This window comes from Hemitrygon akajei, chromosome 10 (assembly GCF_048418815.1).
Source record: "Hemitrygon akajei chromosome 10, sHemAka1.3, whole genome shotgun sequence".
Lineage (NCBI taxonomy): Eukaryota > Metazoa > Chordata > Chondrichthyes > Myliobatiformes > Dasyatidae > Hemitrygon > Hemitrygon akajei.
In genome coordinates, this window is record NC_133133.1 from 30,284,483 (window position 1) to 30,310,223 (window position 25,741).

The 25,741-nt window shown below is 38.4% G+C and overlaps 1 protein-coding gene across 6 annotated transcripts in view; it reads left to right on the forward strand.

The window, feature by feature from the left end:
- LOC140734261 (zinc finger MYM-type protein 3-like) overlaps nt 1-25,741 on the forward strand; it is a 101,957-nt gene that overhangs the window by 35,427 nt on the left and 40,789 nt on the right. For all 6 annotated transcript variants that reach the window (XM_073057987.1, XM_073057988.1, XM_073057989.1 and 3 more), the window contains exons 3-12: nt 6,370-6,443; nt 6,548-6,614; nt 9,513-9,825; nt 11,585-11,747; nt 13,730-13,942; nt 17,185-17,335; nt 18,244-18,359; nt 20,809-20,895; nt 21,453-21,603; nt 24,677-24,849. In XM_073057987.1, coding sequence (XP_072914088.1) covers nt 6,370-6,443; nt 6,548-6,614; nt 9,513-9,825; nt 11,585-11,747; nt 13,730-13,942; nt 17,185-17,335; nt 18,244-18,359; nt 20,809-20,895; nt 21,453-21,603; nt 24,677-24,849 — 1,508 coding nt within the window. The remainder of the gene's footprint in view (nt 1-6,369; nt 6,444-6,547; nt 6,615-9,512; nt 9,826-11,584; nt 11,748-13,729; nt 13,943-17,184; nt 17,336-18,243; nt 18,360-20,808; nt 20,896-21,452; nt 21,604-24,676; nt 24,850-25,741) is intronic.

Below are 25,741 nucleotides of genomic sequence, written 5' to 3' on the forward strand. Positions count from 1 at the left end.
CAGTATTTAAAATTCACAGCTGCCATGGTAGGATTTGAGTTTTGGGTTTTGTCCAGGCCTTAATTTAATTGTTACACCACTGTTACACTCTGGGACACCCACCACAGGGGATAAGCGATGCATCAGTGTAATTTTTGGGAACAGTGCGAGGTTATACCAGTTGCAGAATCTCAGATGTTAAAGATAAATTGTGTTTCTATCCTCTGCCCTATTTGACATGTATCCTACATGTAGCGGCCTCAGATTTGTTATACTTGCATGTTGGGCCCTCAGCTCAAACATATGGTTGTTTATGAGTCAAGGGTATGTATTTGATCCTTCATTAGCAACTGACAAACGTGCAATTTTGAAGTGATGGAACTTTAGTTTTATTCTTTGGAGTGAATAGTGACTATCTGGCTGAGATCAAAAAGATGTTTAAGGATATGTATTGGAGGATATGGGGATTGTGCAGATAAGCAAACAACAAATTTAATGACACTTGACAGTGATATTAAACCCAATTCTGAAAGTGTATTTGACGGACAGAATTGGCCATTGTATTGATTCTGCTGGCTTTTGGATCCAAATGGTCGACTCCTATTTCTTCTTTTTACCTTGTGTTATTACTGTATTAAGGAAAAATGTATGACATGATTACAGTTCCCGTTTGCACCTTTTTGATTCCTCTTATTAACTGTACATGTGGTAAGCTACTTAATTCAGTATTTAACTGACAATGCCATTCTAGTTGGGTGTGAACTTTGTTGCATCAAAGCCAATACAGTAATTGTTGCAATCATATTGTCTTCTGCAGATAGTTACAATTTCATCATTATCCTGTTACAAGAAGTTTGTGAACACTTTGCAATTACCTGAGTTTCTGCATTAGTTACTCAAAGTGTGGTCTGATCTTTTAGGTCACAATAATAGACAAACACAATCTGCCTAAACTAGTAACACACACATACTTTTCATATCTTTATTGAACACATTGCTTAATCATTCACAGTCCAGGTTGGAAAAAAGTATGTGAACCCTTGTATTTATTAACATAGTCTGACCAGCAACTACATTTCCTGTAGCTCAATTGGGTTAAGGTCTGGACTATGATTTGGCAATTCCAAAACATGAATTTTCTTCTTTTTAAACCATTCTATTGTTGACTTGCACTTGTTTTTCAGATCACTGTCTTATTGCATCATCCAACTATTATTAAGCTTCAGGTGATAAACTGCTACCCTGACATTCTCTTGTAAAATTTCTTGATACAATTTTGAATTCATTGTTCCCTCAATGACTGCAAGCTGTTTAGGCCCTGAGAGTGCAAAACAGCCACAAACCATGATGTTCCTTCCACCATGCTTCACAGTTGCATGAGGTTTTGGTGTTGGTGTGTAGTGCCTTTTTCCTCCAAACATAGTGGTGTGCAGTTCTCCCAAAAAATGTTCAACTTTTGTCTCAACTGTCCAAACAATATTGTCCCAGAAGCATTGTGAAACATCCGGGTGGTCTTTTGCAAACTTGAGACGTGCAGCAAAGTTTTTTTTGAGAGCAGTGGTCTCCTCCGTGGATTCGTTCCATGAACACCAGTGTTCAGTGTTTTCCTGATAGTGGACACATGAACAGAGACTTGAGCAAGCCCTAGAGATTTCTTCAGGTCTTTTGCTGTTACCCATGGGTTCTTTTACACCTCTTTCAGCAATGCACATTGTGTTCTTGGTGTGATCTTTGCAGGATGCCCACTCCTAGGGAGAGGAGCAACAGTACTGAATCTCCTCCATTTGTAGATAATTTCTCTTACTGTGGACTAATGAACACTCAGATCTTTAGAAATGCTTGTACCCTTTTTCCAGCTTTGTAGATCTCCACAGTTCTTCTGAGGTCCTCTGAAAGTTGTTTTGATTAAGGCATGGTGCACATAAATAGATCTTCCATGAGAAGAGCAAGCTCTGTCAGTAACCTGATTTTGTGGGTTTTTTTATACATAGGACAGGGCACCTCTACAACCCACACCTCCAATCTCATCTCATTGATTGGAACACCTGTCTCCAAATAGCTTTTGTAGAAAGCATTACCCCAGTGGTTCACATTCTTTTTTGAAGTTACACTGTGATTGTCTAAATGGTGTACTTAGTATTATGGGAAGACGTACAATTGTATTAGTTTTGGCAGATTGTGTTTGTCTCTTACTATGACTTAAATGAAGATCAGACCACAATTTATGAGTAATTAATACAGAAAACCCAGTAACTGCAAAGAGTTCACAAACTTTTCTTACCATTCTATACTAACAGGACCATCTTGACATTTCAGCATTCTGCTGTCAACATTGAACCTTTACCTTTGCATTTACGCCCAAACTGTTTCAGAGGTAAAAAGATTGTTGATTTTTATCTTGCCTTTGAGATTAAAATGCTTTAGTTAGGCAATAGTAAGTGTTAATTTCACAAGTTTATTGCCCTTGCCCTCTGCTGTGGACATGTCTCACAGTAAATGGACGAGGCAGAAATGTTAGTTCAATCTACATTCTCTTGAAGGAATTAGCCTATTGTATCAGTAGGGTTGGCTCAAGAAATCAACCGTGGCTGCCCCTGACCTTTTATATTCAGGTGATTCGGATAATGGGGTTTATTGAGATGATTGATGAATGTCATGAGGAATTAACATTTTACTTGACACTGGTACCTAATTCTGGTCTAAATTAATAAAATACCTGAAGGAAAACTATTGAAGGGATATATTTATAGATAGAGAGATAGATATATATAGGCAGAGGAATAGGAATAATGGTATAGCTCTTTCAAAGACGCTCTACAAGCACAGTGAAACAACTATCTTCTTGTGCTGTTCAGTGATTCTGCATTTGATTTCACTGTGTAGTTTCTGTGGTGTGGAGAAATCCATGCAAAGTGAAGCAATAATTTACAAAAAGGAAACAAATCTATAAAGTTAGGCAGCATTAGCACCATTCAAAGTCTGATGGTGCAAAATTTCAGTTGTGAACAAAAGAGAGTGCCAGTCTTTTTCACAACAAGTACACCAAAACAAAAGGCCACATTCACAATTTCTTTGAAAAGGCAGCAGATGAATCTGATCTTACGCCAAGATATCAAGAACATAGTGTCAATAAGCGTGTGGTTTTGGTATGAAAGAGTATGTAGGGTGGAAGATGAATTTCCACTGCAGTGATGGGAAATTCATTGTCTGTTTACACTTATGGAGTTTGAGGCTGTTGGGGGGAAAAGCACTTAATAGTCCCTATCTGTTGGCTTCAATGTCCCCTCACTGGGGAGATGGGTACTGTGGTAATATTACTTTTCAAACCTATGACCACCAACAGCTAGATGATTAACAGCAACAAAAGTTGGGGATGCCTTTACCCTCAAGGTCCTTGTCAGTCAAATCATCTCAACCTAGTTGTAACTGTGTTTAAAATCGTTTTACTCATGGTGTAATATTTTTGAGAAAGTTCAAGAAGTAGCATATTACCATATTTGTTGAGGCAATCTGTGAATGGATATTAAAACTGCAAGAAGAAATTCATTGGACCATTTTCCGTCCTATATCTGTTAAGGGGTGCATTTCTTTTATTCATGCAGTTTAGGAGGCAACAATAGGGAGCAGTAAAGCAGTGTGTGGGCATTTTTGAGACACCTAGGAAGAAAGTAGGAGGCATTGAATAAGATATCCAGCACTGCTATTCACCGTGCTGATGGAATTTTACAGGACATTACTGTTAAATCCAGCACAAAGGGTCAGATCTTATTGACTTTGTGCATCTGTCCATGAAAGCATGGGCAGGATCAGCTTTGCCAGGTCCTTATGGACAGTAAGTCCTATCTTCACACCATAAGTTGAAGTATTATGTCCTTACCATCCTGCTAAATGGGCATAATTCCGCAAAGACTAGCAGCATGACACTGGCTCTCCGAGAGCTGCTGTAGATTATTAGCATAAGCTGAATTGTGTAGCAGGAGAATATGTACATTTAAAGTACCTAGTACATTCATCACTTTATTACTGATGAGGAGTCGCATGTGGTTCATGAGGAGTGTAAAAGAGTATTCCAGGAATAGCGTCAAGAGTTAGCTAACGATAAGATGCCAACAATAGTGGAGTGAACATCTGGAAAAAAACACAACAGAGCTTGAATCATTTACAGCTGTCTTTGTAATGAAAAGGTCAAATAGTGATTCATTTTCTGAGTCTTGGCAATGCTGAAGGCTTCTTCGCCCAATTTGGTTTGCTTCATAATATTAAGGAATAGTTGAATGAATTAAATACAGCAAGTCTTCTGTGCCAGTATTTAGTAGCACTCCATGCCAACTCCATGCTACAATAGAATTATTTACCTGGTGTGTAGTAAATTATCCTGGTATGTCACATATATAAAAAGCCAGAAAAATTCAATTTGGCCAGCTATCACTCCATGAGCCTGCCTTCACAAGCATCAGCAAGTTGACAGTTTTTTTTGGGGCACCATGTCATCAAGTGTAACTGATTTATCAGCTTGGGTTTTGTCAGGGCCACTTGGTTCCAGATTTCACTAACCTGGGTCTGAGCTTGGAAATGGAAGCTGAATTCCAGAAGTGCTTTGCTAACCGGAAATGGTGGGGCACCTAGTCACCAGTGACCAGAAACTTAACAGGATGAGGCATACGAAAGGGAAAAGAAGTTCCCAAGGCATTTGATTTCTCATTATGTCCCACTACCTAATAAGACATAAGATAGGAATATGTTGGAAAAGTTTTCCTTTTGCCATAGCCCATAGCCATGTACTTTTAGATAAGTAGTAAAGACGTGGTTCAACTCCGACAGTATCTGACTACTTATCCTTCTTTCTAGACGTATATAACTTGGTATCCTTTAAAAGGGAGCACAGGGTGCTGGAAATCACCCTTTAGAGACTAGAGTTCATCTTGAACAGGAAAGGAGATATTTCAAATTTAAAACAGCAATTGATTTAACTATCTTGAAACTTTACAAGCAAATTGCACAAAATGTGAGAGCTCAGTGAAGGCTAAAGAGTAAGAAAATGGGAATGCAGTAGTTCAAGAAGGAGCAAAATGCTGGAGGAACTCAGCAGGCCAGGCAGCATATGGAAAAGAGTGAATATTCGACGCTTTGGGCCAAGACCCATCTTCAGGACTGGAAAGGAAGGGGGGGTGCAAGGGTATTAGTGGGGGAGAGGGGAGGAAAAAGTACATGGTGATAGGTGAAACTGGGAGAGAGGGAGGAGGTGAAGTAAAGAGCTGGGAAGCTGATTGATGAGAGATAAAGAGCTGGAGGAGTGGGGGGGATCTGATGGGAGAGGATAAAAGACCATGGAAGATGGGGGAGAAGAGCAGCAGAGGGAGGTGAGAAAGGATAACAGCAATGGGGAGTGTGAAAGTGAGGGGGGGGGGGGGGGGTTGGTGGTGGCAGTTACCAGAAGGTTGAGAAATCAATGTTCATGCCATCAGGTTGGAGGCTACCAATATATGGACAGTCCGAGCCTACGTTGGTTATCGCACCCCAACTCTTCCTATGCGGCTGCAGTGACTGCATTGGTGCTGATTCCTGCACCCATGCTGAACTCATTGACTTAATCAATTTTGCTTCCAACTTCTATCCTGCTTCTTTCTCGATCTCTCTGTATTAATTTCTGGAGACAGTCCATCTACTGATATCTTTTATAAATCTATTGTTTATTACAGCTACCTGGGCTATACCTCTTCCCACCCTGGCGTTTGTAAAAATGCCTCTGTTCTTTCTCAGTTCTTCCATCTCTGTTGCATCTGCTCTTGGGGTGAGCCTTTTCATTCCAGAACTAATGAGATGTCTTCTTTCTTCAAAGAAAGGGGCTTCTTTTCCAGTCCTGATGAGGGATCTCAGCCCAAAATATCGACTCTTTATTTATTTCCATAGATGCTCCCTGACCTGCTTGAATTCTTCTAGCATTTTGTGTGTGTTGCTCTTGACTTCCAGCATGTGCAGAATTTCTTGAGTTTATGGGTAGGGAGATAGTTTGTTGGAAAGCTGAATGTCACCCCTGTTGATTTCTCTTGACCCTACATTCTGAACCATAAATATATACTCTTTAAGGCATTAATTTTAATAAAAAATTAAGCAAAGTAAATTAAAAAAACTTGTTGAAAGCTAAAAATAAAACAGTTCATTACTTGTTATCTTTTTTGTGCAATATATTCTGGCCTCCCAGTTTTTGAAATTTTAATTGTTTTTCATGACATAGAAATTAAGGCTGAGTTCTGGTTGTTTTAGTTGGCAGTTTTGCCATATCTAGTGGCATTGAATTAAATGCCTTTTGATTCTGTACCACATCGAACTGTCAGAAGCTTGTTTCATGTTCTAAGATAAATGCCTGATAACTTTTTTTTACTTTATTAGTTAAAGTGGGAAAAACATCTTCATGCGAAACTGAATCTGCAAGTGAAGATGTTGCGAAAGCTGAAAAGGATATGGTATTTATATTCTGTACTAATTCTTACTGTGAAGTTAAAGCAATTCCTATTGATTACCATTGTGAGTAATGATAATTCAGAAGACACTGTGGTGTATTTTTCAGGAAAGTAAGGAAAAAGTCCAAAAGCCTTTGAAAACGGAAAATTGTTCATCCTCTAGGAAAACAAGTGGTAAGAGAAGCCGTTGATCATACTTTGGTGCATATGTAAAGAATACCAGCCATATTTTATAAAGAGAAGTGTTTTTGGGTCTATCAAGCTGAAACAGTGACACAGTCAAGGAACAATTTAAAGATTTGAGCAGGGCAATAATGAGGGCTTAAAGTAAATTTCAGAAGTTTGTCAAAAGGATTGATAGAAAAGTGTACTTGATGACATGAAGGAAAGCAACTTGTGAGTTTGAAGAATGGTTTATATGTGGTGTTCAGAAAGCTTATTCTCAAGTTGATGATTGACCTAAGAGTTTAAACAACAATGAAAGAAATTATAAATGGAGCTCTTGGAATTGGTGGGATCTGTGGAGGCCCTCCATTGGTCAGTATCATCCATGCATATTGTGTTCTAGCTGTCCTTGTGATATGCAAGCCAGGGCATTACAATATGAAGAGCACGCAGCAGGCTCCCCCTCTCCATGCAACTGAGGAATTCGTAGGAATAGCAGTAACTGGTACAGTTTGGCACCAGTGGTGTTGCAGAAGTTGCCAGTCAGCATTGAACTCAACGTAGGACTGCTTTAGGGACTTCAGCTCTGGATTTTTCCTTGGGATTTACTCCTGAAGCCTCCCTCGTGAGTCGGTATAGCTGCTATGCAAAAGGGGTTTGAGACCTGAGTTTTCCTTCTAGATGAGGTGCCAGTAAGAAAAGGTGCCTTTGCCCCCTTTTCTATTAGTAGAAATTGTTTTCCTGTCATAGTAGCTAAGCCACACATAGAGGCCAGGAGGTGAACCTGGTTTTCAGAGGCTATTTGAGATGCACACCATTGGGAGCACTTAATAAGTAATTTGAGCTTATCCCCACTGCCTCCCCCAGCTATGTCAACCTTAGGAACCCAAGATGTGTAGATTAGTTATATGATACAAAAGTGGCCTGTGGCTAGAACATTAAATAACTTGATTCTTGAAAATATTGAACCGGAATTGATAATGAAATAGAAGACTGAAGTGCAGATATTGATTCAGTGACTCTTTTGTCAGTAATCCAAGTGAGACTGTAAATTCTACTTGGCCCAACAGGCTGATGTATAATTAGCATGAATATGATTGCTAAGAGTTGATCGAGTTGGGGCTTAAATTCAGACACTTCAAATGCATAATGTCAGATGGAAAATGTTCTTGCGGTTCTTGAAGATAATCAGTGGATAAGAAAACAAAACTAGATGCAGGGTTATACAACTGATAATGATGGGAGCAATGTCTTTTGGTTCAGAATAGAAACTGTTAATTTGTAAGTTTGAGTCCAAATTTCTGTGTTCTGCTAAATTAGCCTAAAATACTTCGATATTACTCCCTCCAGTATTGATGCTACTCTCACCCACATCTTATTTCCCAAGCATCCATGCTGGCCACCAGATGTACTCGCCACCTGTGCCTTAACTGTGATAGAGTTCCTCTTGTCCTTACTTGCCACCCCATCAGCCTCCACCGTCTCCAAAGGGACCCTACCACTAAACATCCCTGCAAGCAGCCTATGTGCTACATCTGCCCATCCACCTCCTCCTCCTCCATTCAGCGCCTCAAGCTGTCTTTCCAGGTGAGGCAGCACTTCACCTGCGAGTCTGCTGGGGGTCCTCTATTGGATCCGGTGCTCTTGATGTGGGTGTCTCTACATTGGTGAGACCTGTCATAAATTGGGGGGGGGGGGGGGCTGCTTTGTTGAGCACCTCTGCTCCATTTGCCACAAATGGAACTTTACGGTGGCCAAACATTTTAATTCCGATTCCCATTCCAATGTGTCTTTCCATGGCCTCCTCTTGTGCTAAGATGAGACCACCCTCAGGGTAGAGGAACACACTTTATATCCTGTCTGGGTAGCCTCCAACCCAATGGCATGAAACACGATTTCTTCTTGCAGTAAAAAAAATCTATTCCCCTGCCCTCTTCCTCCATTCCCTACCCTGACATTTTACCTCTTCTCACCTGCCTATTACTTCCTCTTGGGTCCCCTCCTTCTTTTCTCCAATGGTCCACACTCCTCTCCTATTAAAGTCCTTCCTCTTTAACTTGACCTTTGCCACGCACCTGGCTTCACCTATCACCTTCCAGCTAGCCTCCTTCCCCTCCTTCCACCTTTATATTGTGGCATCTCTCCCCTTCTGTCTCAGTCCTGAAGAAGGGTCTCTGGGCAAAATGTCGACTGTTTATTCATTTACATTGGTGCTGCCTGATCTGCTGAGGTCCTCCAGCAGTTTGTATGTGTCGCTTTGGATTTCCAGCAGCTACAACTTCCTTGTGTTTACGATGAACAATGCTGTTGTGCAGATTCTTTCTAATTGTCAGTACTTTAGTTAACTTCCCAGATTTGCACTTTGAATCTTTCCATAAAACCTGTGAACTTAACCATGTGCTATACCTTCTGTAAATTCAGTGGCTTTAGATAAATTGAAATTGCTATAAATTTGAAGCTCACTATTCAGTACTCGAGCAACTCATCCTAAAAGTGCAGCCCAAAAATCCAAAAAGAAGCAACGAAATAAAGCTTTAATAATGTGATGTATTGATGGGATGAAGTCTGCAGCTGCCTAACCTGATATCAGGTTAGAATTACAGAGAATGGCTCCTGCAGTTTCCCCTGTTCTTGTCATGTCCACTTTTTGCATATGTGACGTATAGAGTTTTACACTGAATTTGTACACTGGCTGATTGAAAATTAATTAGCTCAGACACTAATTTGGGAACTGAAGAAACATTCTGTCAGAAGGATCTTAATCTGTAGAAATGGCATATTTGAAAAAATGCTGTTAACCAGACTCCTGAATGGGGTTTTGTTGTACTTGCATTGCTTGAAGATGCATTAAAAGGAAATATTTTGTGCTGTAGTATTTTAGCTTTGTTTGTCTTCCTGTCTTTCCAGCAAAGGATAACTCCACCATGACAAATAATATAAAGCAGGAAGATGACTATGTTTCACGACGGCCAAGACGCACCACGAGGTTATCACTACAAGTAGCTCAGGCTCAAGCTGAAGCCCAGGCTCCATCTACTCGGCCTCAAAGGTCTTCACGATCCCTGGTTAAAGTAACGTGTGCTAATTGCAAAAAGCCCCTGCAAAAGGGGCAAACTGCATACCAGAGAAAAGGAGCACCTCAGCTCTTCTGCTCTTCTTCATGCCTCACAGCCTTTTCTCAGAAACCATCATCTCCCAAGATCTGCACATTCTGTAACAAGTGAGTATTTTTCTTGTCTCTGGTTTTGATCAAAGCTAGACGTGATTACATTAGACCGCAACCCTTTTTAAAAACTTGGTACCACCTTTAGACTCGCGCGGGTCTTTGATTTGTACTAGTCTGTTTATCCCTTCAGACGTTACAGTATTAAGAGAGATTGGTTTTGTTTCCCATGGTCCAAAGATTCTAACACAAAAGGGAATTGATTATTATATCTATTTCTTCTGGTTATTGAGGCTAAGCATGTCAGATGGGAGCTAAAATTCCAATGGAGAGGCATACCTGGAGGTTAAAATGCTTTGTCTGAACTGCATTGTAACTGTCTTGCAATATATGTCGCTTGTTCCTTTCTGTTGTTTTTTTCAGCTTGGTTTAGCAGAACAAATGAAACTATTTTTACAGTCCAACTATCATTTGTGCAGAACAGAATACTATTTAATTGGTTTCTTTACAAATTTAGAAATACTTTTAAAGTTTTGTTAAATCTGGCAGCCATGTTGGGACCTTTGTGACTTAAGACAAACTATTGTGATTAATTTTATTTTAGCAATGTAATACATTAGCTGTTTGGAATATTTTAATAATTATACTAAGATGTTTAACATAATAAAACTTGTATATGTTTAAATTTAAAGCAGTGAATAAAGAATCAGCTGAATGAGTGGCAATAATGTTTTGTGGAATAATGATAAGGTGGATATTAATGTGGTGAAATGATGTGTAGTGCCTTAGAAATTACCTAGATTCATAAACTCAGTGTAGACTACATAAATGATAAACTGGGAATGAGTACTTGATGCTGCCAGTTAACTGCAACAAAGTGGATTCTATATGTCAAGACTCAAATCAATTTAATAACTGAACAGTTCAAGCTATTATCTAGTGATAGTCTGAAGAGGTTGGTGTGACTTTTTTTAAAAAAGTTGTATCCTGATGTCCAGTCATGGAAAAGTGATTGCTGTGGCCACACTAACAAGATTAAGTTTGGAGGCCACCATGATGGATTCTTTCAGTTCTTTAACGAGGAAGCAGATTTTAGTCTGGTTCTTAGAGTGGAAACTGCTCAAGTTTTGCAGCCAGTGTAGAAATGGACTTGGCAACTTTGTATTTCTCGTGTTGTCTCTGTGTTCTCACTACACTGTTTTATATCTGAGCTGTTTTCTTGTACATTTGTTATCTTTATTTAGCATTGTCAACTTCCAATGTGATGTTTTTGTAGTGCTGATGTGCAAATTTTTTCTGTTGATTTAACTGGGCAATGTTCCTTCATATCCTTCTCATTGTGTTTTTTTTCTCATTGTGTGGAATTTCAACATAACTCATCGTTTTTCTCTGTTCGGGAAATATTGTTCCCAATCACATTAATGTCTCTTTCTGACCAAAAAAAGATAGTTTTCTGGTTGTTGATGGTTCCGAGTCTGCAATGTTATTCTGTATATGCATAATACTGAAGCATGATTTCAGTATCTTTAGTGTTCATTGTTTTTATTTTTTCCATCTCATCTGTTTTTATATTTTGATTTGTTGGCTTCTCTTGTTCTTTGGTATATTTTCTTATTGTGATTTGGATAAGCTTTCTACTTGGTGATAATGCTGGCCCTCTTCCATCTGAAAACTAGACTTTCCCAGTCTATTGACAATGCTGCGGGAATAATCCATTCTCATCCTCCTGCAATTTAAGATTAACATTTTTCAGGATTTAGGGGAAGGCATTAAAATTTCAAAAACTCTTTGAATGCACTGTTTTGCTTAATTGCAGAGATATTGTGAATACAAAGGAATTGGTTGTGTCACAAGCCGGGTCAAGTCAGGCTTTCCAGGAATTCTGCAATGCTACATGTCTGTCACTTTATGAGGCCAAACTGCTTAAGCCAGCTTCATCAGATGAGTCCAGATGCAGTATCTGCAATAAAAAAGGAAAGGTGGGTATTGACATCTATTTAAAATGTGTGCTTTACTTGTTTCTGGTGCATATGGCTATGACAGGTGAGCAAATTCTATTTTGCTTAAATGAACAAAGTTCTGTTTGTGATCTGCCGAAGTTCCATATCATTTCAAATGGAAGGAGAAAATTGTTCTTTAGAATCTTCAGAAGGAAATAAACTATTCATGTCTGCATTGGAATTCTGTAGGCAGTATACTGTGCAAAAGATTTTTTTAAAATATGGTTTTAGAGCTCTGATCTCAAATTCATTGAGACTGAGATTATCTGGAGAAAGAGAAGCAAGTGAGACAGCCAAAGACCGCAGGAGAACTGTAGCAAGTTCTCCAAGATGCTTGGAATGACCTACCAGCTGACTTACAAAACTGCACAACTGCATCTCTTAGATACAGTTTTAAAAGCAAAGTGTGGTCACACAAAGTATTTGATTTAGTTTTTTTTTACTATTTATTCCTCTTTATAGGATTTTTTAAATATTTAAAAACTTGTTTTTGTTTCATTATTTTGAAAGTATCTTCGGTTTATGTATTTTTTACCTGTGCCTAAGGTTCACAGTCCTTTCAAGTAAATCACTTTTACAGGTTAGATGCAAGTAGACCTCATTGCATTGACCTCTCTGCACCAAAGTTCTTTTTTCAATTCTTACGTCTTGAAGTTCCTATGGGTGAAATGAGGCTAGAGGAATTTTCAGAAATTATTTGTCCATCATTGGCTACTTTTGAGCTTCAATGTAAATGTTACTCATAACTTCATAGTTAAATTGCATTGTAGCCTATATGACTATGGTATAAAGACCGCTGTTTAATAATATCCCAGCAAAAATGATGATAGTGTTTCTCCTCCAAATCATTCCTCAGTGAGGTGCTAAGTATAATACTTAACAGATACGACATTAAATTGCTACCTGTTATTTTTATTGTCATTGATATTCAGCGCCATCAATAGGAAGTAACTTTGTGTGCTTTATTGTGCAAGCTTGTTAAAATGAGCTGGGATCTAAATTGCTCTTCTACAGTTGTTTTAACATCTTTCTACTACTTATTCTACAGATTTTGTATTTTTTGTTAAATCCTCAAGATCTGTGCAAAATGCTGATGCATTTGATTATCTTTAAAACTGCGAAGGCATTATAAAGAATTAACGTATCTAATTGCAAAATTTAGTGTATTTTGCTTGAATTTGACATCATTGATGCTCATAAATCAGACTGTCTTGGTTCTGGTTATTTCGGTACCTGCCTGGCATTTGTGGTAACAGTCTTTCAGATTAAACAGAAAAACGGTTACCACAGTGTCCTTGATAATTGGACTGTAATACATATTACTTGATTCAGATCTGTATTGTTCTTCCAACAATGATGAACTGAGGAGATAAATTAGTTTTATGTTTATTAAGTAATAAATAGTTAAGAGGATGTGAGAACGCAGTTCTCAAAAATACCGTTACAAGATCTTTATTATCCCTTGGTGATAGAAGATACACTTGCAATTACAGTGTCACTAATTGACTTCAGCTACCACATGAAATATGTATTTTTATTTGTTGTTTCCCAGTAGTATAATGAATTGAACATGCTGTAATTTTTTTTGAGTGGTATAAACATAAACTTCCTACATTCAACTAAATTATGTAACTTGGGTCTTTCATGGATCTGCTGCTTTCTTTTAACCTAGTTTAGTAAATTTAAACCTATCTTTGTTTTCTGAAGTGTGAATATTTAGTAGTGTAGAACATTTGTCCTATTATTCACGTTGTTAAACAATGTCAACACTTGTTAACAAAAGTAAAATTCTCTGGAATCTTTAGTTAGTGGCAAAGTGATCCGAAGTGCTCAGACCCCAAGGCGCAACTGGTAAGTGCTGCCAAAAGCAATGAGTAATAAGAAGCTTTGCTCTCAGGATTGTCATATACAAGCCCTATGACATTTTCATGTTGCCTTAACCTGCATGCTATTCTTTTTAGATTCTACATGAAGTCAGTAATGGAAATGTGGTACATCGGCTGTGCAGCAATGCATGTTTCAGCAAGTTCAGAGCAAGTAATGGCTTGAAAACAAACTGTTGTGATAACTGTGGAGTTTACTTTTATAACCGAGGATTTATGCTTCAGTACCTATATCATGAAGGCCAACAAAGGAGGTTCTGCAACACAGGCTGTTTGAATATGTATAAAAAGGTAATCTTGTTATTTTCTTTGTTATGTTATCAACATTGTTTTTACTTTTCCCAAAAAAATGTATACTTATTTCTTTCTGTACTAAATTATTTTTCTAATTTGGGCAACAGGCAGGCAACTGTCAGCTCCCAGGCTTCATTGAAGTTCAGAAGCCACCAACATGACAGAAGAGAAAAATTGCATTTGTGTAGCAATTTTTCCATATGAGCTTTTCAAAACATTTCACTGAGGAGTGAATCATGAAATAATTAAATTCCAAACAGGTCTGTTTTCATGTTGATAATTGAGACAACAATGCTAGCATGGGCATGATAGAGTTACCTATTCTTGAAATAATATTGCAGCAGGAATATGTTTTTAATCCTGAACTCTGATACTGTTCCAGCTACCTTCCGCTATTGCTTTCGTCCAGATTTTACGCTTGCATTTTGATATGTTACATGCACAGTATTTTAACTGATGGTTTGGGGCCTGATTTTTCATATTTTTCTTTCATTTTTCGCTACCTTGTTGAACCAATGTAAATGGTAGAAATGTAAAATCCTATTGATGGAAAAAAATCAGCATTTGTAAAGAGGAAAAAGATTGTGTATAATTGGAGCTTTAGCATTGTATTAAAAGCAGATGGCACAAATAGCTGTTTAGATTCCAAGATAATGTAATCTCTCATTGTTCAGTTATGTGTAAGTAGATTGTTCATTAGCAGTACCACTATCTGATGATGAGTGTTTCTGATGTATTTTGCGCCCTTGGCACGTTTGGTACAGTCTTGAGTATTTGTAGATTTTCCCCAGTGTTTTAGTATTATGTAGCACAAGTTTGAAAATTATTCTCATTTGTATTGATGTTCCCAGTCCTGGTCATGTTTTCGGAAGATGCTGAAGCACCAGACAAAAAAAAAAACTGGTAAAATCTGAAACAAGCTGTTACTGTAATTCTAAAGGATGCATGTGTCCTGATTCCATTTGTATTGACCTCTATGAGGAAGAACTACTTTCATACAATGTGCCCAAAGTGTTACAAGTTTGGGCAATGATGCGTACTGACCGTAATGCTTTGCCTCTATTAAAATAAAACTACAATTTTTTGCGACTCTTCACAGAACCTGTCTTGCTACATGTTCTTCAAATGCATCACATCTTTTACAGTGTATTATCTGTAATGATTAGTGTACCACTCTGCCCTTACGTTCAGTGATACTCATCTGGTCAAATTGAATTTCACTACTCCAGTACCTGTCTCAGATAATCAATAGTCTTTTGCTTTCCTACTTTGCATTCGTCTGAATCATTTTAATATGGTGAAGAGCCTACTCTCCATCTTTGATATGTTTCTGAAGCCATCTTGGTAACATCAGTTTTATCCACCCTCTTCTCACAGTGAGAAGCCTTCAAAGTATTTTGTTCTTGGCTTTGCCTCAACAGTTCTGTTGTTTCCTTCATTCATATTTTTTGTCTCTCTTGTGATTGGTTTTCTATCTTACACCTTCATGAATTTAACTATTCAAGATACTTTATCTCTGGCTCTAAATCTTCATAAATTACAACTCCATGCTTGTTTATCCCGCCTGGGTCCAAATTCATTAAAGCCTTGATTTGCTACTTCAGTTTCCTCTGTGGCTGAGCCTCACTTATCCATCTCTTGATCTTCCTGTAGTCTTAATCCCAGCAACATTTCTACTTCTTAATTATTCTGTTTTTCTGTCTTCCTGGTACGTATGCAGAAACTATTTTGTGTCATGGAAGGTGTTTAATTAGTTGTGTATCTCTTTTATCTATGGATTAGTTTGGGCAGCATTCTGTAACCAGGTTGCCCATTTCCACTTTTGAAATTGATTATCAGCCGTCTAGTTTGTTATCCCGTCCTCTCAGGAATAGGTGTTTGCGTCAGTTTTATTGCTATTTAATGGTGGACTAAAGAGTAATTGCAAACATAGAGATCTTGAATCCTGTACTAAATGATGCAATTCTTTTCAGTAAAATGTTATTCAGACCACACTTGGAGTGTTGTGAGCAGCTTTAGGCCTGTTAGTTAACAAAGAAAGTGCTGGCATTGACAGGGTCCAGAGGAGGTTCATGAGAATGATCCTGAGAGTGAAAGGGTTAATGAATGTATGAGGAGTGTTTGATGGGTCTGGGCCTGTACACGCTGGAATGTCGAAGATGAGGAGGGGATCTCATGAAACCTTTTGAATATTCAAAGGTCTCGATAGAGTGGATATGGAGAAGATGTTTCGGAGAGTCTAGGACCAGAGGGCACAGCCTCAGAATACAAGGACGTCACTTTGGAACAGACATGAGAAGGAATTTCTTTAGCTAGAGGGTTGTGGTTGCCAAATAATTGGGTATATTTAAACTAGAAGTTGATGGGTTCTTGTTTAGTAAGAGTGTCAAAGGTTATGAGGAGAAGGCAGGAGAATGGGGTTGAAAGTGATAGTAAATCAGCCATAATGGAATGATGGAGAGACTCCATGGGCTGAATGGTCTGTTTTTATGGTCTTAAAATAGGTATTTTATAAATTCCTCCAAAAATCTTTTTCATTTGTCTTTTATATGTGCGTATTTTTAATTGTTGTTCCAATTAGTGAGATAGGTGATCTTGGAATGGTGCAGCAGTTAAAGGAAACAATTTGCTCATTGTATACTACTTCCTGGAATCGGCCTTTCACTTGGTTCCACTACCCTGCTCGTTGCACTACTTGCAGGATTTATACTTTGGATGTGTATCCAGTTCCCATTAAACATTGTTAAGTCTGCTTTTATCCCAATCTTTCTTGTGCAGACATCTATAGAATTAAACAGTTGTTTCCTGGGCAGCGCCTAGAGTACCCATTATCTGTTGTAGGATGTTTAATGTTCATTCCAGTGAAACCAGGAAATTATATTAAAACTTTTTGTGGTAGCAGCATACGTAGAATCATGCAACATGGAAATATCCTCAGAGAGACTGCTAAAAACAAATCACCTATGTTCAGCCAATCCTACATGAATTCTGTTTGAATATTTCCTGCAAACTCTACTACTTGCCTATGCATTCAGGACAGTGTACAACAGTTAAATAATCATATCAACATGCATGTCATTGGGATGTTGGAGGAAGTCCAAATGGCCACCCAGCTCCTCAGTGGCATATTTTTTTGCTGTTGTATAACAGTTAAACAATGATTAATGTCTCAGTTCATTTTGTAATTATTTCTGAAAACTCAATTATTTATAATATGTTTCTATCTCTCCACTACTCAGAAAAACACTAAAGTACTTCCTTGTGCTTGGTGCAAGACTTTGGGTAAGAACTTCGATATGATAGCAAATGTGGATACCACTGGGAAGATGGGCTTCTTTTGTTCACTGTGTTGTATCACCTCATACAAAGTGAAACAATCTGGAACAATAGGTATGAATGGTTTAAAATTTCTGTCTTGTACTCTGCCACTTGCTATTAAGTGAAATGGCTTTCTAACTTTGTGTTGCATTGAGCATTGTAGGATATGAAAAAGAGGTAAGCTTGTTTGACTGAAACAAAGGATGGATAGATGTAGCCCATTGTGATACAAGAGATAATGTCATGAATAGGATAGTATCAACAACTGTGCAGTCAGAATCCTTGATAAACAAGAAACCCAGTCAGCCCTTTATGCAGTTTTAGAAATGTGTATCAGAAATTTAGTTTGCCTTTATGAACAGCTTGTGGGGCTAATGTCCACTAGCTGAGTGCAGGGATTGGTGTGAAATTAGGAAGGCTTTTTGTTTGCTATTATAAACCAGTGATTCTGGTAAATGCATTCTGTTCAGAATGCTGAATTGTCTTCAGATGGCTCATTTCTGTTTGGTATGGAACATCTCTTAACAGATAATATTAGGTGGTGTTTCATAAACTTTTTTGGTGCGGCAGAATGAAAGTTATTGTATTAATCACCCTCTAGTGCTTTCTCTGTTGGCACTAAGCTTGTTTATACAAGAGTGCTGCTGGTTGAGGCAGTCTGGCTGAGAGTAAGTGGCTTTTATATTCTTTAACTGAGACATACATGGGCATGTCTGGTAGTTGTTCATCTACATTTAGAAGTATAACACTGAAATTACAAAGACAGTTAAATGGAGATATTCACAGTAAATTGTTCATATTTTAATACTGTCCAGTGTTGTCTACTTAAATGTACACGTAAATGGATGATGAGCAACCATGAGCTATTTATACTTTATCTCACATTTGAACCTACACTTTTTGAATTAACTGAGCAGTAATTCTTTTAACTGTCGAATGGTGAGCAAATGTATTCAGTGGATGTTTCATTTTATTGACAGGACCCAAGACAAAGTGCAGATTTTGTAAAAAGAATCTTCCAGAGCAGGTTTATTACAACATGACTGACCGAGTTGTGCATCAGTTTTGCAGCCCCAACTGTTGGACTAATTTTCAGGTAAGTTTTCTATAAATGATTTTTTTTTGTTTTATCTAATGTGTAATTATTAATCAGACTGAAGTTTGCCTTGCAAGTGATGTGGGGTAAGTAATCTTAGTTAAACTTTAATAGCAATAATTTATTGTTCCTTTTATTTCAACTGACAACAGGAGCAGGCAGCTAGTTGTACAGACTTTAAAATTTCTTCCACAAGCTTCCTCCTAGAGAAAATACATTGTAAGCCATTGAAAAGATTGAAGTGCTGTTTAGTAAGGGTTCCATAAGATCTTGAGATATAGGAGCGGAATAAGGCCATTTGGCTCATCGAGTCTTCGTTGGTGATCAATTTTCCCTCTCAGCCACAAACTCCCGCCTTTTCCCTGTATCAACATAAGAACATAAGAGATAGGAGCAGGAGTAGGCCAATCGGCCCCTCAAGCCTGCTCCGCCATTCAACAAGATCATGGCTGAACTCTAGTTTTCACCGAATCCCACAAGGCAACAGTGCCAAACAACAGGGCACCATGCTGCCCATTTTATTTTATTATTCATCCCGCCCAAACCCATGTGATCACCCGGGGAAAAAATCTGGAAAATTCCTCTCCGACCCATCCAGGCTATCGAAAACTGGTCTAGGAGATCACATGGCTGATCTAAACCTAGCCTCATGTCCACTTACCTGCTCGCTCACCGTATCCCCTAATGCCATTTTTATCCAGGAAAATGTCTATCTCCGTTTTGAATTTATTGAGTGTAGTAGCTTCCACAGCTCTCTGGGGCAGCAAATTCCACAGCCCCACTACCCTCTGAGTGAAGAAATTTCTCCGCATCTCAGTCCTGGAACGGCATCCCCTTATTTTAAGATTATGCCCCCTAGTCCTAGTTTCACCCATCATTGGGAATATTCTCCCCGCATCCACCCGATCAAGCCCCTTCACAATCTTATGTGTTTCAATAAGATCGCCTCTCATTCTTTGGAACTCCAATGAGTAGAGTCCCAATCTACTCAACCTCTCATCATATATCAACCCACCCATCCCCGGAATTAACCTAGTGAACCTTCTCTGCACTGCCTCGAGAGCCAGTATGTCCTTTCTTAAATATGGACACCAGAACTGCACGTAGTACTCCAGGTGTGGTCTCACCAATACCCGGTACAACTGCAGTAAGACCTCCCTGTTCTTATACTCCATCCCCCTAGCAATAAAAGCCAGCATTCCATTGGCCTTCTTGACCACCTGCTGCACTTGCATACTAACTTTTTGTGTTTCCTGCACCAGGACCCCCAGATCCCTTTGCACAGAAGCACTTTCCAGTTTCTCTCCATTTAGATAATAACTTGCTCTATTATTTTTCCTGCCAAAGTGCAAGACCTCACACTTGTCAGTATTATATTTCATCTGCTAAATGTCTGCCCAATCACTCAGCCTATCTATGTCCCTTCATGCCCTGACTGATCAAGAATCTATCAACATCTGCCTTAAATATACATAAAGACTTGGCCTCCACAGTTGCCTCTGGCAATGAATTCCACAGATTCACCACTCTCTGGCTAAAGAAATTCCTCCTCATTTCTATTCTAAAAGGACATCCCTCTATTCTGAGGCTGTATCCTCTGGTCGTAGAGTCTCCCATCATAGGAAACATACTCTCCACATCCACTCTATCAAGGCCTTTCAACATTCAGTAAGTTTCAATTAGGTCACCCCTCATTCTTCTGAATTCCAGGCCCAGAGCCATCATGCGCTCTTCATATGACGAGCCTTTCAATTCTGGAATCATTTTCGTGAAACTCCTTTGAACCCTCTCCAATGTCAGCACATCTCTTCTAAGATAAGGGGCCCAAGTATTTTCAGTACTCAAGTGAGGTCTCACCAGTGCTTTATAAAACCTCAACATTACATCCTTGCTTTTATATCCTAGTCCTCTTGAAATGAATGCTAACATCACATTTGCCTTGGCACTGGAAGAGGCTGAGCAACTATAGATTGGTGTACGAATAGAGAGCAGAGTACTGGTAGCTCAGGACAGTCAATGTTGACAGAGCACAGTTACTCTGCAAAGTAGTCATCTAGTCTACACCTGGTCTCGCTGATGTAGAAAAGGCCATCTTGAGAACACCAAGTGCAATTGAAGAGGGTGGATCTCTTCCTCATCTGCAAGGGCTGTTTGGGTCCTCAGATGGTGGTGAGAAAGAACAGGTTCCAGGATAAAGTGGGGATGGAGAGGAGTGAACAAACCAAGGAATCACAGAAACAGGTGAAAAGGCATTGCTGACAGATGTGGGATTGTATTGCAGCTGGTAGAAATATTGAAGTAATTGTTTATGGTTGTGATTGATCTTGAGGGATGAGTTTCAGATATGTTTTAACCCTTGAATTGAGCAGCTGCACATGGATCTTGGACTCCATCCCTAAGAGTACCTACCCACTATTTTTCAGTTAATTTTGAAATCTTATTCTTGTAGCAATCAAGTCCTGAAGGCAGCATCCAACTTAGTTGCACCTATTGTCACAATATTTTCAGTGGGAAACCAGAAATACTGGACTGGCAGGTAAGGCATTGTGAAATGATTACACATTCCATGAACATGAAGAGTAGGGGGGAAAAAAACTAATAGATTTATCATCTGTTTATGGTTTGTTAGCGGCATTCCAATTAGCCAAGTTTCATTTTGCTAAATACTTCATTCGTGGTGGAAAGCGTTTTGATTCAGAAAACTGAGGTTTGGTTGAAGTATTCTGGTGATGATTATAAAGTGTAAAAGTGAATTTTGTGGAGGAGAGGATAATGTTAAGCTGAGGAAATGGGAATGACATAAGGGCATGCATGATGAGACTGACAATCAGAATGTTCTGTAGGTATTAAAAAAGCTTTTAATGCAAATTTTATAATATTTAATAGAAAATAACAGAGGCCATTTTTGCAATCCTGTGGTTCTGTATTTGGCTCCCACTCTTGGAATTTACTGCTTGTTAGTTCTCTTTGATTGTTGGCTACTATAGAAAAATCATTCAGGAGTCTAATTTTATGAGCTTTTAACATTTTAATTGTCAGCTGCTTAATAGAGAAGGATTTAAAAAACATTGATATTTGGGCACTTCTTTCTAGGGGAGTGTTCGTCAGTTTTGTTGCAAAGTATGCTGTGAAGATTACAAGAGACTACATGGTGTTGTTTCGGTCTGTGAATATTGCAAACAGGAGAAGATTCTGCATGAGAAGATTAAATTTTCAGGAGTAGAGAAGAATTTCTGTAGTGAAGGTATGAACCTAAAGTAACAAAGCAGATCTGTTGCAGATGCAGGATTATTGGATCTGTTGTGACACAAGAGGTGAAGCCTCCAAAAACCACAAATAAGATGGTGTTATTAATAATTTTATGCATTATGGATCCCCTTCTTTATTCTTGAGTGTCTATATTCCCACTATATCTCTTACTTTTGCTGTCTATTGGAGTGATTATTGCTCAAAGCTCTGAATACCTTAATACTTCATGTTAATAAGTCCCGAATAATAAGAAAGCCATTGTAATGAAACCCATCCTAGAACTTAACTTCCATTGCTGCATGTTATTCTGCCTTTTAAAATAATTTTGTATCTTTTAAATATTGCTGTCATTAAAAAATATTTTGCAGAATGGATTTCCTGGAACATAATCCCTCATAATGTGGTATTATTGTATACTAAGTTTCGTTGTGGAGAATTTCATTTTTTGTTGGCCCAAACAGGCTTGCAGAACAAGCACATGTTAGTGAATGACTGATAGCTGTCTTAAATCAATGTATTCAATATTAAGCATGATGACCTCATTGTAATTTGGAAACAATTGTCCAGAGGCCTTTACCTCAAGGTTCTCTTCCTCTTCACCTCCACCTCACTGCCCCTGATCCATCTTTAGTCTATGGTTTCCTGCTATTTTCCCTCTATTTTGCTCTCAACTCAGGTTCTGTCCATTAGAATTACTTCAGTTTCCATGACCCTCCACTCTGATCTAAATATTCAATGACACCTTCAAAGACTCAGTTCTAGATGAATTGAAGAAAGCTCCCTTTCTTCAGCCACTGACTCTTTAAAAATAACTGTCATTACCTCAATCCAAAACACACTACTCACACCTAGTAATGAACCTGCAACCTTTTTGCTGCCCAAGGCATTTAAATTTCAGAGTTGTACCCTACCTGAAAATTTTTTGGTCTTAATGTAGTCCGCTTTTTATTCCCTTCATAATTACCATTCATTATTTCCTTTTGGGCATTTACTAAGGCATTTAATATGAGTAATCATGCTGCTCTTACCCATTTCCTCTGCTTCACTGGCCAGGTCCTCCACAGTAATGTTAAGTCTGTTTTTCCTAAGACAGTGGCATCACATACTGCCCAGTGTTGTGATTCAGAGCATATATATTTACCTACAGTAAGATTTTGCATGTCCATTCCTGCCCAAAGTGACCCAGCAGAAAACCCATCCACCTCTTTTGTTACCTCCATATCTGTTATTTCACCGGTTTTTCAAGTGCATTACTTCTAGCTTTCTGAACTTAATTGCCAAAATTGTACAGCAAACCAAGTCTTCCCTAATTTTCACAGTGCTTATTTGTATGGATGCAATGCAGAATAATATTTTTGAGTGTATCTCAGTACATGTGACAACCTATGCCAGTTAATTATACTAAACTAGAATGGTAAATGAATGTTTTTTAACTAAGTATGGTGTTGCACCTGTGATAACTTTTAAAGATTTTTGTTCCCCCCCCCCCCCCCCAAAGCTCTCTGACGTTTGCAACCGGTCTCCCATTTAGCCATATTTTTCTGGCTTCAAAACAAACCTGTCCTTTGTCAGTTTTTTAAAAAAAGTTTCCTTTATTTTCTTTTATTCCTTTATATTTTTTGAAGGCATTGGTCCCCGGCTGATTCCCTCCCCCCAACTCTAAAGTCCATTCAGATTTTGATGAATAAGTTCACAGTTTGTTCATGGTGGAATCCTCTTCTGCTATCTCAACACATTGCACTGATGGGTGCGGGAGTTTGAGTTGATAAGAAGTTCTGGTTTCTGTTAGTGAATTAATATTGGATAGTCTCTTGGAAAATGGAAGTTGATGTTCCTCCACTTGTGGATGAGAGTAATTTGTAAATTAGCCAACATGGTTTATTTTTATTTTGCTGAGTTTCTGTGTGAACTTATTTTGGATACAAAAGATAAGCTGTACTTTTATCAACTTTAACAGCCCTCCTCTCCCAGAGAAAGCAATTTTTGTATTGCTATTGCTGGAAGAGATCAGCACAAATAAAATCTGGAGCCTTTTAAAGTTTATATCACACTTTCGTACACGAGGCTTCTTTAGTTTTTTGATGAACAATCTTCAATTGCACTTAAATACAACAAAACTAACAATCTGACGTTGGTTCAAATATGTGGCTTTTAAAACTAATAATACGTTTAAGTTAAAGAGACATACAATTTCAAGGTGAACCGCAATGGGCTATAAATCTTTTTGCTCATCTTGGTGTGAAAAATCAGATACATACTATGTAGTAGTTGTTTAATAAAAAATGTGTGGTAAGTAATTTCAGTGTCATAATGAAATCCTCCACTTCATGCAAGAAAAATTGCTGTGGTATTTGAAATAGTCCAATGCATGCTTAAGCAATGTTTGGGTTTTGGGAAACTAGGTATGACCATTTGCTAGAAAATGCCATTATCATGATACAAATAGGTAGTATTGAATACCATAAGATGTGACAGGGTCTGTATTAAATTATAGAAAGCACCCATTATTCATACAAAGATGTGCAAGTATTAATGGTTGTAGCAAAATTTTAATAGAAAAGCTCATAGAATATAGTAGCTGCCTTTTAGTTTGGCAATTGGATGTGCTCCTACTAGCTGGGTAAATTAGTTTTTGCTTGTACCAGTGGATATAGTTCCCATCCTAACTGCCATGTTGTCTTGTCTGCAGAGTACTCTGCTGATATTATTTGTATGAAAGCACACATTGTTCTAGAGCTAAGTGTTCCATTATGGTGCAGGTGGCATCTCTTTGGGCAACTATTGTAATTCACCCATTGCCTGGGTTCACCTTTTGCTTTGCAATTGCTGTATGTTCTTCTTATTTGCATTCTAATTTTCAGCTCTGTGGTGCCTTTGGGAGCGGGCTTTCTAGGCTTTGCAAAGGTGATACACACTTCAAGAGGGTATAGTTGGGAAGTAACAGGTTAACTTTGAGGAAGGGCTGTATCTTTGCAAACACTGGGTGCTTGGTTCTGTAGGTATTAGTAGGTTTGCTGCAGCCTTCTTGACATGCTTTAATTTTCTTTCTTCGTGTGCATTGTCTGCAGGTTGTGTGCTTCTTTATAAGCAGGACTTTACCAAAAACCTGGGCTTGTGCTGCATCACGTGTGCTTACTGTTCCCAGACCTGTCAGAGGGGAGTGACCAAAGAGCTGGATGGAAATACATGGGATTTCTGTGGGGAGGAATGCAAAAGCAAATACCTACTGTGGTACTTCAAGGTCAGTAGGCAGTTGCATATCATTAGTTTTCTGGCTCTTGCATTCACCCTCACATTCTTTTTTTACCTCTCCCTTTCTTGGGCAAAAGATCTTGAAGATTTTATACCGATAGATTAGTGGTATATGATCATTGTTTGAGTATCAATGTGAGATTGTAGTGGATAACCATTTATTTCCACCTTTCTAGCCTTGTATTGCCACGTTCAAATGTAGTACACATGTAACTTCCCCAGGAAAAAACAACATGCTTACCTTAAACTGTAGGTTTTCTATGGTACCTTCATTTTTTGTGTGGCTTATACCTCACAAGGCATTGCTGACTGCTGGAACTGATAAGGTATGAAGTTTGAAGAGTGATTGAAGCCAGAAAAGTTAACCAAGCATGTTTAGTTTTTTAAATACTTTTTTAAAAAAAATACGATGTGGTTGAAATTAGGATGTCTACACTGACTTAATCTTTTGTTACCTGTTTTTTAGTAAATGAAAAGTACTTTCATCTGTCTAAACAACTCTATTTTCCGCACCCTGTTATTTAGGTAAAGTTATGGTAGTTGTATATGTTTTTTTCCTTTAGACCAAAATGTTAAGCAAGTTTTGCATGGCTAGTATGCAAGATTTCATCTTCCCATCTCCCAATAAGTTGATTATTGTTCAGTATGGTGCAATTGAATTGCATCCTAGACTACTGAGGGAGTCTCAGGAAACAGTTCTGATCTGTATTCCAAAGATCTCTGGCATTGAAATGAACTAGATGCCCTGAAGAAGGGTCTCAGCCCGAAACGTTGGCTGTTTATTCTTTTCCATAGATGCTTCCCGACCCGAGTTCGTCCAGCGTTTTGTGTGTGTTCAGATGTATTGAAGCCTCTTGATGTTAAAGCAAATTTCAGCATGG